Source organism: Oncorhynchus nerka, linkage group LG24, assembly GCF_034236695.1.
Source record: "Oncorhynchus nerka isolate Pitt River linkage group LG24, Oner_Uvic_2.0, whole genome shotgun sequence".
NCBI classification, from domain to species: domain Eukaryota; kingdom Metazoa; phylum Chordata; class Actinopteri; order Salmoniformes; family Salmonidae; genus Oncorhynchus; species Oncorhynchus nerka.
In genome coordinates, this window is record NC_088419.1 from 84,179,053 (window position 1) to 84,195,020 (window position 15,968).

Sequence of the window (15,968 nt, forward strand, 5' to 3'; positions counted from 1 at the left end):
ACTAGAGGCCGTACCCTCCTTCTTCCTGCCATTCTCTCTACTAGAGGCCGTACCCTCCTTCTTCCTGCCATTCTCTCTACTAGAGGCCGTGCCCTCCTTCTTCCTGCCATTCTCTCTGCTAGAGGCCGTACCCTCCTTCTTCCTGCCATTCTCTCTACTAGAGGCCGTGCCCTCCTTCTTCCTGCAATTCTCTCTACTAGAGGCCATGCCTCCTTCTTCCTGCCATTCTCTCTACTAGAGGCCGTACCCTCCTTCTTCCTGCCATTCTCTCTGCTAGAGGCCGTACCCTCCTTCTTCCTGCCATTCTCTCTACTAGAGGCCGTGCCCTCCTTCCTCCTGCCATTCTCTCTACTAGAGGCCGTACCCTCCTTCTTCCTGCCATTCTCTCTACTAGAGGCCGTACCCTCCTTCTTCCTGCCATTCTCTCTACTAGAGGCCGTACCCTCCTTCTTCCTGCCATTCTCTCTACTAGAGGCCGTGCCCTCCTTCCTCCTGCCATTCTCTCTACTAGAGGCCGTACCCTCCTTCTTCCTGCCATTCTCTCTGCTAGAGGCCGTACCCTCTTTCTTCCTGCCATTCTCTCTACTAGAGGCGTGCCCTCCTTCTTCCTGCCATTCTCTCTACTAGAGGCCATGCCTCCTTCTTCCTGCCATTCTCTCTGCTAGAGGCCGTACCCTCCTTCTTCCTGCCATTCTCTCTACTAGAGTCCGTACCCTCCTTGTTCCTGCCATTCTCTCTGCTAGAGGCCGTACCCTCCTTCGTCCTGCCATTCTCTCTGCTAGAGTCCGTGCCCTCCTTCCTCCTGCCATTCTCTCTGCTAGAGTCCGTGCCCTCCTTCCTCCTGCCATTCTCTCTGCTAGCGTCCGTGCCCTCCTTCCTCCTGCCATTCTCTCTACTAGAGGCCGTGCCCTCCTTCCTCCTGCCATTCTCTCTGCTGGAGGCCATGCCCTCCTTCCCCCTGCCACTCTCTCTGCTAGAGTCCGTGCCCTCCTTCCTCCTGCCATTCTCTCTACTAGAGGCCGTGCCCTCCTTCCTCCTGCCATTCTCTCTGTGGAGGCCGTGCCCTCCTTCCTCCTGCCATTCTTTCTGCTGGAGACCGTGCCCTCCTTCCTCCTGCGATTCTCTCTGCTGGAGGCCGTGCCCTCCTTCCTCCTGCCATTCTCTCTGCTGGAGACCGTGCCCTCCTTCCTCCTGCCATTCTCTCTGCCGGAGGCCGTGCCCTCCCTCTCTCCTGTGTCTTGTCTAATGGTTCCTTGTTCCGCTGTCTCGTCTCCCCCTTCCTCCCCCATCTCCCATTCACCTCCAACCCAGATTTATGTTGTGCTCAGCCTTTCACCAGGATAAATCCAGCCTCATCTCCCCATTAGGGTTGTTAGGCCAATAGCAACACTGTAATTATCCCGATATACTGGAACCTAGCCTTGGAAATAAACAGAGCATATCACAATAGTAGCATTCTGTTAGCCTCCACAAGATCAGATCATCAATGACCAAAGTCTATCACACACACACACGCCCACACACACAGACACACACACTATTATTTTTCACATAATTGTTTCTATGCTTGTCTCCGTATTGTTGGAAAGGGCCCGTCAGTAAGCATTTCACTGTTAGTCTACACCTGTTGTTTACCAAGCATGTGACAAATAGAATTTGATTTGATTTGGACACTCATCTGGTGAGTGAGCCTGATACAGTAGTGTCTTACTCAGCGAAAGTGGATTAACTGTAATGGTCACAAAGCATGACTGACGTCCAATAGGCACTAAGACTCCAAAAGGGGATTAATCAAATCTTATTAAACATGTTATGAAAGAACTGGCCCTGAGGCACTGGAGGTAGGAACTGTGGAATGAGGAGAACTGAAAGGGCTGAAGAGGGAGTGCATTTCATTATGGGGTACGATTATAAGGGAGGGGTTTTACTGTTGTGCACAGAACATTCACTTGATCCATTCTGACTGTCTCTGAACCTCAACCTGCAGGTTTAGTTTCTGTGTGTGTGTGTGTGTGTGTGTGTGTGTGTGAGCTATCCCACTATCCACTGTTTGCTTTCATCTTTAAGTTGCAGTGCCTGCTCTTTTTCCGCTCTGCCGTGCAAAGTGTAATGCAACACGTGTAACAGCTGATGTTGGAAAACCCACCGATGTGCATTGTTCCCCATCTCGGAATAACACACACAGCCGGTGGGTGCTATATGGGAGAGTACTGGGTGCTTTACCATCACCTGGGCTATATTGGAGAGTAATGGGTGCTTTACCATCACCTGGGCTATATGGGAGAGTACTGGGTGCTCTATCGCCTGGGCTATATGGGAGAGTAATGGGTGCTTTACCATCACCTGGGCTATATGGGAGAGTACTGGGTGCTTTACCATCACCTGGGCTATATGGCAGATTAATGGGTGCTTTACCATCACCTGGGCTATATGGGAGAGTACTGGGTGCTTTACCATCACCTGGGCTATATGGGAGAGTACTGGGTGCTTTACCATCACCTGGGCTATATGGTAGAGTACTGGGTGCTCTATCACCTGGGCTATATGGTAGAGTACTGGGTGCTCTATCACCTGGGCTATATGGTAGAGTACTGGGTGCTCTATCACCTGGGCTATATGGGAGAGTACTGGGTGCTCTATCACCTGGGCTATATGGTAGAGTACTGGGTGCTCTATCATCACCTGGGCTATATGGGAGAGTACTGGGTGCTTTACCATCACCTGGGCTATATGGCAGATTAATGGGTGCTTTACCATCACCTGGGCTATATGGTAGAGTACTGGGTGCTCTATTACCTGGGCTATATGGTAGAGTACTGGGTGCTCTATCACCTGGGCTATATGGGAGAGTACTGGGTGCTTTATCATCACCTGAGCTATATGGGAGGGTACTGGGTGCTTTATCATCACCTGGGCTATATGGGAGAGTACTGGGTGCTTTATCATCACCTGGGCTATATGGGAGAGTAATGGGTGCTTTACCATCACCTGGGCTATATGGGAGAGTACTGGGTGCTTTATCATCACCTGGGCTACATGGGAGAGTACTGGGTGCTTTACCATCACCTGGGCTATATGGGAGAGTACTGGGTGCTTTACCATCACCTGGGCTATATGGCAGATTAATGGGTGCTTTACCATCACCTGGGCTATATGGTAGAGTACTGGGTGCTCTATCACCTGGGCTATATGGTAGAGTACTGGGTGCTCTATCACCTGGGCTATATGGGAGAGTACTGGGTGCTCTATCACCTGGGCTATATGGTAGAGTACTGGGTGCTCTATCATCACCTGGGCTATATGGGAGAGTACTGGGTGCTTTACCATCACCTGGGCTATATGGCAGATTAATGGGTGCTTTACCATCACCTGGGCTATATGGTAGAGTACTGGGTGCTCTATCACCTGGGCTATATGGTAGAGTACTGGGTGCTCTATCACCTGGGCTATATGGCAGATTAATGGGGGCTTTACCATCACCTGGGCTATATGGTAGAGTACTGGGTGCTTTATCATCACCTGGGCTATATGGGAGAGTAATGGGTGCTTTACCATCACCTGGGCTATATGGCAGATTAATGGGTGCTTTACCATCACCTGGGCTATATGGGAGAGTACTGGGTGCTCTATCACCTGGGCTATATGGGAGAGTACTGGGTGCTTTATCATCACCTGGGCTATATGGGAGAGTACTGGGTGCTTTATCATCACCTGGGCTATATGGGAGAGTACTGGGTGCTTTATCATCACCTGGGCTATATGGCAGATTAATGGGTGCTTTATTATCACCTGGGCTATATGGTAGAGTATTGGGTGCTCTATCACCTGGGCTATATGGGAGAGTACTGGGTGCTTTATCATCACCTGGGCTATATGGGAGAGTACTGGGTGCTTTATCATCACCTGGGCTATATGGGAGAGTACTGGGTGCTTTATCATCACCTGGGCTATATGGCAGATTAATGGGTGCTTTATTATCACCTGGGCTATATGGTAGAGTATTGGGTGCTCTATCACCTGGGCTATATGGTAGAGTACTGGGTGCTTTATCATCACCTGGGCTATATGGTAGAGTACTGGGTGCTCTATCACCTGGGCTATATGGTAGAGTACTGGGTGCTCTATCACCTGGGCTATATGGGAGAGTACTGGGTGCTTTATCATCACCTGGGCTATATGGGAGAGTAATGGGTGCTTTATCATCACCTGGGCTATATGGTAGAGTACTGGGTGCTCTATCACCTGGGCTATATGGGAGAGTACTGGGTGCTCTATCACCTGTGCTATATGGTAGAGTACTGGGTGCTCTATCACCTGGGCTATATGGTAGAGTACTGGGTGCTCTATCACCTGGGCTATATGGGAGAGTACTGGGTGCTCTATCACCTGGGCTATATGGTAGAGTACTGGGTGCTCTATCACCTGGGCTATATGGTCGAGTACTGGGTGCTCTATCACCTGGGCTATATGGGAGAGTACTGGGTGCTCTATCACCTGGGCTATATGGTAGAGTACTGGGTGCTCTATCATCACCTGGGCTATATGGGAGAGTACTGGGTGCTTTACCATCACCTGGGCTATATGGCAGATTAATGGGTGCTTTACCATCACCTGGGCTATATGGTAGAGTACTGGGTGCTCTATCACCTGGGCTATATGGTAGAGTACTGGGTGCTCTATCACCTGGGCTATATGGCAGATTAATGGGGGCTTTACCATCACCTGGGCTATATGGTAGAGTACTGGGTGCTTTATCATCACCTGGGCTATATGGGAGAGTAATGGGTGCTTTACCATCACCTGGGCTATATGGCAGATTAATGGGTGCTTTACCATCACCTGGGCTATATGGGAGAGTACTGGGTGCTCTATCACCTGGGCTATATGGGAGAGTACTGGGTGCTTTATCATCACCTGGGCTATATGGGAGAGTACTGGGTGCTTTATCATCACCTGGGCTATATGGGAGAGTACTGGGTGCTGTGTATAACTGTGATAACTATATATATATATATAACTGTGAGTGTCTTCATCCAGGGTGTGTGAGTACAGTGGTTTATCTATTCTGCTGCTATTCTTTGTCTGTCAAGCACACAGATCTGAAAAAGCTTCCAGCATAAACATTTTATATTGTTACAAATATCATCACAACTGTCTTTTCTGTTCCGAAAACAGATGGCCTTGGAAACACAACTCAATCATTTAAAATAAACACTTTAAATGTAATTATTATTTATGACAGAGAGAGAGGCAGAGAGACACAGAGAGAGAGAGAGAGAGAGAGAGAGAGAGAGAGAGAGAGAGAGAGAGACAGAGAGAGAGAGAGAGACAGTGTACTTTCGTACACTGAGGAGAGTGGCCTAGTCTGTCATTACACACTCACACTGTCTGTCATTACACACTACACACTGTCTGTCATCACACACTACACACTGTCTGTCATTACACACTACACACTGTCTGTCATCACACACTACACACTGTCTGGCATTACACACTACACACTGTCTGGCATTACACACTGTCTGTCATTACACACTGTCTGTCATTACACACTGCACACTGTCTGTCATCACAAACTCACACTGTCTGTCTTTACACACTGTCTGTCATTACACACTACACACTGTCTGTCATTACACACTGTCTGTCATTACACGCTGTCTGTCATTACACACTACACACTGTCTGGCATTACACACTGTCTGTCATTACACACTGTCTGTCATTACAAACTCACACCTTCTGTCATTACACACTGTCTGTCATTACAAACTGTCTGTCACTACACACTGTCTGTCACTACACACTGTCTGTAATTACAAACTCACACTGTCTGTCATTACACACTACACACTGTCTGTCATTGCACACTGTCTGTCATTACACACTACACACTGTCTGTCATTACACACTACACACTGTCTGTCATCACACACTCCCACTGTCTTTCATTACAAACTCACACTGTCTGTCATTACACACTGTGTGTCATTACACACTGTCTGTCATTACACACTGTCTGTCATTACACACTGTCTGTCACTACACACTGTCTGTCATTACACACTGTCTGTCATTACAAACCGTCTGTCACTACACACTGTCTGTCACTACACACTGTCTGTCATTACAAACTCACACTGTCTGTCACTACACACTGTCTGTCATTACACAATAAACACTGTCTGTCATTACACACTACACACTGTCTGTCATTACACACTGTCTGTCATTACAAACTCACACTGTCTGTCATTACATAATACACACTGTCTGTCATTACACACTACACACTGTCTGTCATTACAAACTCACACTGTCTGTCATTACATAATACACACTGTCTGTCATTACACACTGTCTGTCATTACAAACTCACACTGTCTGTCACTACACACTGTCTGTCATTACACAATACACACTGTCTGTCATTACACACTACACACTGTCTGTCATTACAAACTCACACTGTCTGTCATTACACACGACACACTGTCTGTCATTACACACTGTCTGTCATTACATAATACACACTGTCTGTCATTACACACTGTCTGTCATTACACACTGTATGTCATTACACAATGTCTGTCACTACACACGGTCTGTCATTACACACTGTCTGTCATTACAAACTCACACGTCTGTCATTACACACTGTCTGTCATTACAAATGGTCTGTCACTACAAACTGTCTGTCACTACACACTGTCTGTCATTACACGCTGTCTGTCATTACATAATACACACTGTCTGTCATTACACACTACACACTGTCTGTCATTACACACTGTCTGTCATTACACACGGTCTGTCATTACAAACTGTCTGTCACTACACACTGTCTGTCATTACAAACTCACACTGTCTGTCATTGCACACTACACACTGTCTGTCATTACACACTGTCTGTCATTACACGCTGTCTGTCACTACACACTGTCTGTCATTACACACTGTCTGTCATTACAAACTGTCTGTCACTACACACTGTCTGTCATTACAAACTCACACTGTCTGTCACTACACACTGTCTGTCATTACACGCTGTCTGTCATTACACAATACACACTGTCTGTCATTACACACTACACACTGTCTGTCATTACACACTGTCTGTCATTACAAACTCACACTGTCAGTCATTACATAAGACACACTGTCTGTCATTACACACTGTCTGTCATTACACACTACACACTGTCTGTCATTACAAACTCACACTGTCTGTCATTACATAATACACACTGTCTGTCATTACACAATGTCTGTCATTACATAATACACACTGTCTGTCACTACACACTGTCTGTCATTACACACTGTCTGTCATTACAAACTCACACTGTCTGTCATTACAAACTCACACTGTCTGTCATTACAAACTCACACTGTCTGTCATTACACACTGTCTGTCATTACATAATACACACTGTCTGTCACTACACAATGTCTGTCATTACACACTGTCTGTCATTACAAACTCACACTGTCTGTCATTACACACTCACACTGTCTGTCATTACACACTCACACTGTCTGTCATTACACACTCACACAGTCTGTCATTACACACTGTCTGTCATTACACAATGTCTGTCATTACATAATACACACTGTCTGTCACTACACACTGTCTGTCATTACACACTGTCTGTCATTACAAACTCACACTGTCTGTCATTACACACTCACACTGTCTGTCATTACACACTCACACTGTCTGTCATTACACACTCACACAGTCTGTCATTACACACTGTCTGTCATTACCCACTGTCTGTCATTACAAACTCACACTTTCTGTCATTACACACTGTCTGTCATTACACACTACACACTGTCTGTCATTACAAACTCACACTGTCTGTCATTACACACTGTCTGTCATTACACACTGTCTGTCATTACAAACTCACACTGTCTGTCATTACATAATACACACTGTCTGTCATCACACACTGTCTGTCATTACACACTGTCTGTCATTACAAACTCACACTGTCTGTCATTACACACTGTCTGTCACTACACACTGTCTGTCACTACATAATACACACTGTCTGTCATCACACACTGTCTGTCACTACACACTGTCTGTCACTACACACTGTCTGTCATTACAAACTCACACTGTCTGTCATTACATAATACACACTGTCTGTCATTACACACTGTCTGTCATTACAAACTCACACTGTCTGTCATTACAAACTCACAGTCTGTCATTACACACTACACACAGTCTGTCATTACACACTCACACTGTCTGTCATTACAAACTCACACTGTCTGTCATTACATAATACACACTGTCTGTCACTACACACTGTCTGTCATTACACACTCACACTGTCTGTCATTACAAACTCACAGTCTGTCATTACACACTCACACTGTCTGTCATTACACACTCACAGTCTGTCATTACACACTGTCTGTCACTACACACTGTCTGTCATTACACACTACACACTGTCTGTCATTACACACTACACACTGTCTGTCACTACACGCTGTCTGTCATTACACGCTGTCTGTCATTACACACTGTCTGTCATTGCACACTGTCTGTCATTACACACTACACACTGTCTGTCATTACACACTACACACTGTCTGTCATCACACACTCCCACTGTCTTTCATTACAAACTCACACTGTCTGTCATTACACACTACACACTGTGTGTCATTACACACTGTGTGTCATTACACACTGTCTGTCATTACAAACTCACACCTTCTGTCATTACACACTGTCTGTCATTACAAACTGTCTGTCACTACACACTGTCTGTCATTACAAACTCACACTGTCTGTCACTACACACTGTCTGTCATTACACGCTGTCTGTCATTACAAACTGTCTGTCACTACACACTGTCTGTCATTACAAACTCACACTGTCTGTCACTACACACTGTCTGTCATTACACACTACACACTGTCTGTCATTACACACTACACACTGTCTGTCATCACACACTCCCACTGTCTTTCATTACAAACTCACACTGTCTGTCATTACACACTGTGTGTCATTACACACTGTCTGTCATTACACATTGTCTGTCATTACACACTGTCTGTCACTACACACTGTCTGTCATTACACACTGTCTGTCATTACAAACTGTCTGTCACTACACACTGTCTGTCACTACACACTGTCTGTCACTACACACTGTCTGTCATTACAAACTCACACTGTCTGTCACTACACACTGTCTGTCATTACACAATACACACTGTATGTCATTACACACTACACACTGTCTGTCATTACAAACTCACACTGTCTGTCATTACATAATACACACTGTCTGTCATTACACACTGTCTGTCATTACAAACTCACACTGTCTGTCACTACACACTGTCTGTCATTACACAATACACACTGTCTGTCATTACACACTACACACTGTCTGTCATTACACACTGTCTGTCATTACAAACTCACACTGTCTGTCATTACACACTACACACTGTCTGTCATTACACACTGTCTGTCATTACAAACTCACACTGTCTGTCATTACATAATACACACTGTCTGTCATTACACACTGTCTGTCATTTCACACTGTCTGTCATTACAAACGGTCTGTCACTACACACGGTCTGTCATTACACACTGTCTGTCATTACAAACTCACACCGTCTGTCATTACACACTGTCTGTCATTACAAACTGTCTGTCACTACACACTGTCTGTCATTACAAACTGTCTGTCATTACAAACTCACACGTCTGTCATTACACACTGTCTGTCATTACAAACTGTCTGTCACTACACACTGTCTGTCACTACACACTGTCTGTCATTACACGCTGTCTGTCATTACACACTACACACTGTCTGTCATTACAAACTCACACTGGCTGTCATTACATAATACACACTGTCTGTCATTGCACACTACACACTGTCTGTCATTACACACTGTCTGTCATTACACACTGTCTGTCATTACACACTGTCTGTCATTACAAACTGTCTGTCACTACACACTGTCTGTCACTACACACTGTCTGTCATTACAAACTCACACTGTCTGTCATTACACACTGTCTGTCATTACACGCTGTCTGTCATTACACACTGTCTGTCACTACACACTGTCTGTCATTACACACTGTCTGTCATTACAAACTCACACTGTCTGTCATTAAATGACTTAAATGTAAATGTAAATTACATAATACACACTGTCTGTCATTACACACTGTCTGTCATTACACACTACACACTGTCTGTCATTACAAACTCACACTGGCTGTCATTACATAATACACACTGTCTGTCATTACACACTGTCTGTCATTACACACGGTCTGTCATTACATAATACACACTGTCTGTCACTACACACTGTCTGTCATTACACACTGTCTGTCATTACAAACTCACACCGTCTGTCATTACAAACTCACACTGTCTGTCATTACACACTCACACTGTCTGTCATTACACACTCACACTGTCTGTCATTACACACTCACACAGTCTGTCATTACACACTGTCTGTCATTACAAACTCACACTGTCTGTCATCACACACTCACACTGTCTGTCATCACACACTCACGCTGTCTGTCATTACACACTCACACAGTCTGTCATTACATAATACACACTGTCTGTCATTACACACTGTCTGTCATTCCACACTCACACTGTCTGTCATTACAAACTGTCTGTCATTACACACTCACACTGTCTGTCATTACACACTCACAATCTGTCATTACACACTGTCTGTCACTACACACTGTCTGTCATTACACACTCACACAGTCTGTCATTACACACTCACACTGTCTGTCATTACACACTGTCTGTCATTACCCACTCTCTGTCATTACAAACTCACACTGTCTGTCATTACACACTCACACAGTCTGTCATTACACACTCACACTGTCTGTCATTACACACTGTCTGTCATTACCCACTGTCTGTCATTACACACTCACACTGTCTGTCATTACACACTCACACTGTCTGTCATTACCCACTGTCTGTCATTACAAACTCACACAGTCTGTCATTACACACTCACACTGTCTGTCATTACCCACTGTCTGTCATTACATAATACACGCTGTCTGTCATTACACACTGTCTGTCATTACAAACTCACACTGTCTGTCATCACACACTCACGCTGTCTGTCATTACACACTCACACAGTCTGTCATTACATAATACACACTGTCTGTCATTCCACACTCACACTGTCTGTCATTACAATCTGTCTGTCTTTACACACTCACACTGTCTGTCATTACACACTCACACAGTCTGTCATTACACACTCACACTGTCTGTCATTACAACCTCACACTGTCTGTCACAGGTAGAGAGGGGGGAGTGGGAAGGAGGAATATGTAATGGGAGAGTGTGTACCTCAGCACTAAGGTACATTGTACAAGACACATTTTGATACACACAGTCTGAAAGCCACTTACAGTGGTGGGAGAGGTTAGCGTTCTCTCTCTGGATGTTGTTGGGCAGTAGAGGGGGTGTGGAAGTGGAGCGGGGGCCCGAGGTGGAGGGAGGGGTCCTCCACGAAGCTGTTGTTCTGGGGGGAGGAGGAGGGGAGGACGTCGAAGGAACTGCGGTCGACCGTGTGGCTGTGGTCGGTTCTGTAGTGGTGGAGGTGGTTTTAGTAGCACCTGTGGTTGGATTGGTAGTTATGGTTGCTGAGGTGGTGGTTGTGGTAGGAGTTTTAGTGGTAGTGCTGGTGGCTGTGGTCGGAGCTGATGTGGTTGTCTTGGGTTTGACTGCAAGGAGAGAAGAGATCAAACAGAGATACTAGAGTTATCAGGCTGGCAGATCAACGACAGCACAGACAAGTCTTTCCTTGTAAACAGACAGCGAGCGCTCCATAGTTTACATGGACAGACATCAACAGAAGTGGGTCTGAACTACTCAAAACTGAACTACTCAAAACTGCCTTCTCTGCACTTAAAGCCATAACATGCTTGTAGAGCACAGACAGAGGGAATACATCCGTTTGAAGTTTTTCAGTTTCTATTTATTCTGAGTGAGTGAGAGTGTGTACACCCTCCCCTTTCTGGTACAGAGGATCTGCAGTGCAGGCAGGCTGCCTGGTGGCCTGTGTTCATCCCTCATCCCTCTCTCTTTCTGGGGACAGCACTGCGACAACCCACCTGTGTACCTCCAGACACAGAGTCTCCAGAGAGAGGAGAGGACAAGAATGGAACAGCCATACAATAGACACAGAGCGTTCCCAAGGGAGGACAGGACAGGAATGGATCAGCCAGAGAGATAATGGAGGTCATTATAGGGCTCAGATTGACAGTGGGGAAGGGCTAATTGAGAATGAGATTAATTGGCAAGTGGAACATTGAAATGGATCTGTTATCGTGTGGGAGAGGAGTCAAATGGGAAAGAGTGTAACGTTTTAAACAGTTTATCTACGGCACAGTGGGGAAGGGAAAGGGTGTAACACGTTTTAAACAGTTTACCTACGGAACAGTGGGGAAGGGAAAGGGTGTAACACGTTTTAAACAGTTTACCTATGGCACAGTGGGGAAGGGAAAGGGTGTAACACGTTTTAAACAGTTTACCTACGGCACAGTGGGGAAGGGAAAGGGTGTAACACGTTTTAAACAGTTTACCTACGGCACAGTGGGGAAGGGAAAGGGTGTAACACGTTTTAAACAGTTTACCTACGGCACAGTGGGGAAGGGAAAGGGTGTAACACGTTTTAAACAGTTTATCTACGGCACAGTGGGGAAGGGAAAGGGTGTAACACGTTTTAAACTGTTTACCTACGGCACAGTGGGGAAGGGAAAGGGTGTAACACGTTTTAAACAGTTTACCTATGGAACAGTGGGGAAGGGAAAGGGTGTAACACATTTAAACAGTTTACCTACGGCACAGTGGGGAAGGGAAAGGGTGTAACACGTTTTAAACAGTTTACCTACGGCACAGTGGGGAAGGGAAAGGGTGTAACACGTTTTAAACAGTTTACCTACGGCACAGTGGGGAAGGGAAAGGGTGTAACACGTTTTAAACAGTTTACCTATGGCACAGTGGGGAAGGGAAAGGGTGTAACACGTTTTAAACAGTTTACCTACGGCACAGTGGGGAAGGGAAAGGGTGTAACACGTTTTAAACAGTTTACCTACGGCACAGTGGGGAAGGGAAAGGGTGTAACACGTTTTAAACAGTTTACCTATGGAACAGTGGGGAAGGGAAAGGGTGTAACACATTTAAACAGTTTACCTACGGCACAGTGGGGAAGGGAAAGGGTGTAACACGTTTTAAACAGTTTACCTACGGCACAGTGGGGAAGGGAAAGGGTGTAACACGTTTTAAACAGTTTACCTACGGCACAGTGGGGAAGGGAAAGGGTGTAACACGTTTTAAACAGTTTACCTATGGCACAGTGGGGAAGGGAAAGGGTGTAACACGTTTTAAACAGTTTACCTACGGCACAGTGGGGAAGGGAAAGGGTGTAACACGTTTTAAACAGTTTACCTACGGCACAGTGGGGAAGGGAAAGGGTGTAACACGTTTTAAACAGTTTACCTATGGCACAGTGGGGAAGGGAAAGGGTGTAACACGTTTTAAACAGTTTACCTATGGAACAGTGGGGAAGGAAAGGGTGTAACACATTTAAACAGTTTACCTACGGCACAGTGGGGAAGGGAAAGGGTGTAACACGTTTTAAACAGTTTACCTACGGCACAGTGGGGAAGGGAAAGGGTGTAACACGTTTTAAACAGTTTACCTACGGCACAGTGGGGAAGGGAAAGGGTGTAACACGTTTTAAACAGTTTACCTATGGCACAGTGGGGAAGGGAAAGGGTGTAACACGTTTTAAACAGTTTACCTACGGCACAGTGGGGAAGGGAAAGGGTGTAACACGTTTTAAACAGTTTACCTATGGCACAGTGGGGAAGGGAAAGGGTGTAACACGTTTTAAACTGTTTACCTACGGCACAGTGGGGAAGGGAAAGGGTGTAACACGTTTTAAACAGTTTACCTATGGAACAGTGGGGAAGGGAAAGGGTGTAACACATTTAAACAGTTTACCTACGGCACAGTGGGGAAGGGAAAGGGTGTAACACGTTTTAAACAGTTTACCTACGGCACAGTGGGGAAGGGAAAGGGTGTAACACGTTTTAAACAGTTTACCTACGGCACAGTGGGGAAGGGAAAGGGTGTAACACGTTTTAAACAGTTTACCTATGGCACAGTGGGGAAGGGAAAGGGTGTAACACGTTTTAAACAGTTTACCTACGGCACAGTGGGGAAGGGAAAGGGTGTAACACGTTTTAAACAGTTTACCTACGGCACAGTGGGGAAGGGAAAGGGTGTAACACGTTTTAAACAGTTTACCTATGGCACAGTGGGGAAGGGAAAGGGTGTAACACGTTTTAAACAGTTTACCTATGGCACAGTGGGGAAGGGAAAGTGTGTAACACGTTTTAAACAGTTTACCTACGGCACAGTGGGGAAGGGAAAGGGTGTAACACGTTTTAAACAGTTTACCTATGGCACAGTGGGGAAGGGAAAGGGTGTAACACGTTTTAAACAGTTTACCTATGGCACAGTGGGGAAGGGAAAGGGTGTAACACGTTTTAAACAGTTTACCTACGGCACAGTGGGGAAGGGAAAGGGTGTAACACGTTTTAAACAGTTTACCTACGGCACAGTGGGGAAGGGAAAGGGTGTAACACATTTTAAACAGTTTACCTACGGCACAGTGGGGAAGGGAAAGGGTGTAACACGTTTTAAACAGTTTACATATGGCACAGTGGGGAAGGGAAAGGGTGTAACACGTTTTAAACAGTTTACCTCTGGCACATCGTCTCATGCCTGGTCCCAGCTCCATGCCGTCCGGGCAGGCACAGGTGTACTTGGGGGAGTGGTCAGTGATCTGGGGGGCTTTAAGACACAGGTACTCACAGCCCCCGTTAGGTAGACTGCCCATGTTACAGCTGTCTGGAGCTAGACAGGAAGAGACAACAGAGACATATCACACAGTAATACGACTGTCAGGCACTCAACATGTATTCATAATACTCATTGACTAAATATTATTGTTCCTGTACAAAGACATGGTTGGAAAGTCTCTCTATGTTTCCTAAAATAAGATTAAATATTACGTCCAAAAGCTAGCAGTGCTAAGGTACATAACAGAACATCTCCCTTCCCTCCTTCCAACCATAAAAGGCTGCACACACCTCGCTAGGTCTAAAACTGACTTTAAAATGCCTCCTGTTCTCCTAACTGTGCTTCCAGGAACTAGAGAAACAGCTTTTATGTCCCCAACTCTGCAGAGGAGATGGGGGGGAGGAGGCCGATACTAAGGAATGGGATATGTGCTGTTATACAAGAGGATGTTGCAAACACTGCAGAGATGTTGCAATACTCCTCTTCCCTCAGTTCTTCTGGAGATAGACGTACCACTACCACAGAAACTCAGCTTCAAAGTTCAGCTCACACTGACAAAGAAAATATGACAAAAAGAAAAGCTGAGAAGGAAAGCAAAGAAAAGTCTTCCTGAAATGTGTAGATTTAAAAAAGCCTTAGAACAGGATGTGATCTTAGAACAGGATGTGATTTTAGAACAGGATGTGATCTTAGAACAGGATATGGAAATAGAACCATTTAAAATCAAACCCGATCTGTAGGTGAATGATCTTTTGTTATGTGTTATGAAAATAGTTCTTCTTACACGAGAGAGAGAGACAGAGAGCGAGAGAGAGAGAGACAGAGAGAGAGATAGACACAGAGAGACAGAGATCTCTTGGCAGTAGTACTGTAGACTACTTTATCACTGACCTCAACCCAGAATCTCTCAGAGCGTTCACAGTCAGCCCACTGACACCCCTATCAGACCACAGCAAAATCACAGTCTACTTAAACAGAGCAATAATCAATCATGAGGCATCAAAGCCAAAGGAACTGAGTAA

At 45.5% G+C, this 15,968-nt stretch overlaps 1 protein-coding gene across 2 annotated transcripts in view; it reads right to left on the reverse strand.

Moving 5' to 3' along the window:
* The window catches only part of LOC115123456 (low-density lipoprotein receptor-related protein 8-like), a 421,425-nt gene that overhangs the window by 17,291 nt on the left and 388,166 nt on the right, over positions 1 to 15,968 (reverse strand). For both annotated transcript variants that reach the window (XM_065009221.1, XM_065009220.1), the window contains exons 15-16: positions 14,848 to 15,000; positions 11,484 to 11,798 (exon numbers count right to left, since the gene is read on the reverse strand). In XM_065009221.1, the coding sequence (XP_064865293.1) occupies positions 11,484 to 11,798; positions 14,848 to 15,000 (468 nt within the window). The remainder of the gene's footprint in view (positions 1 to 11,483; positions 11,799 to 14,847; positions 15,001 to 15,968) is intronic.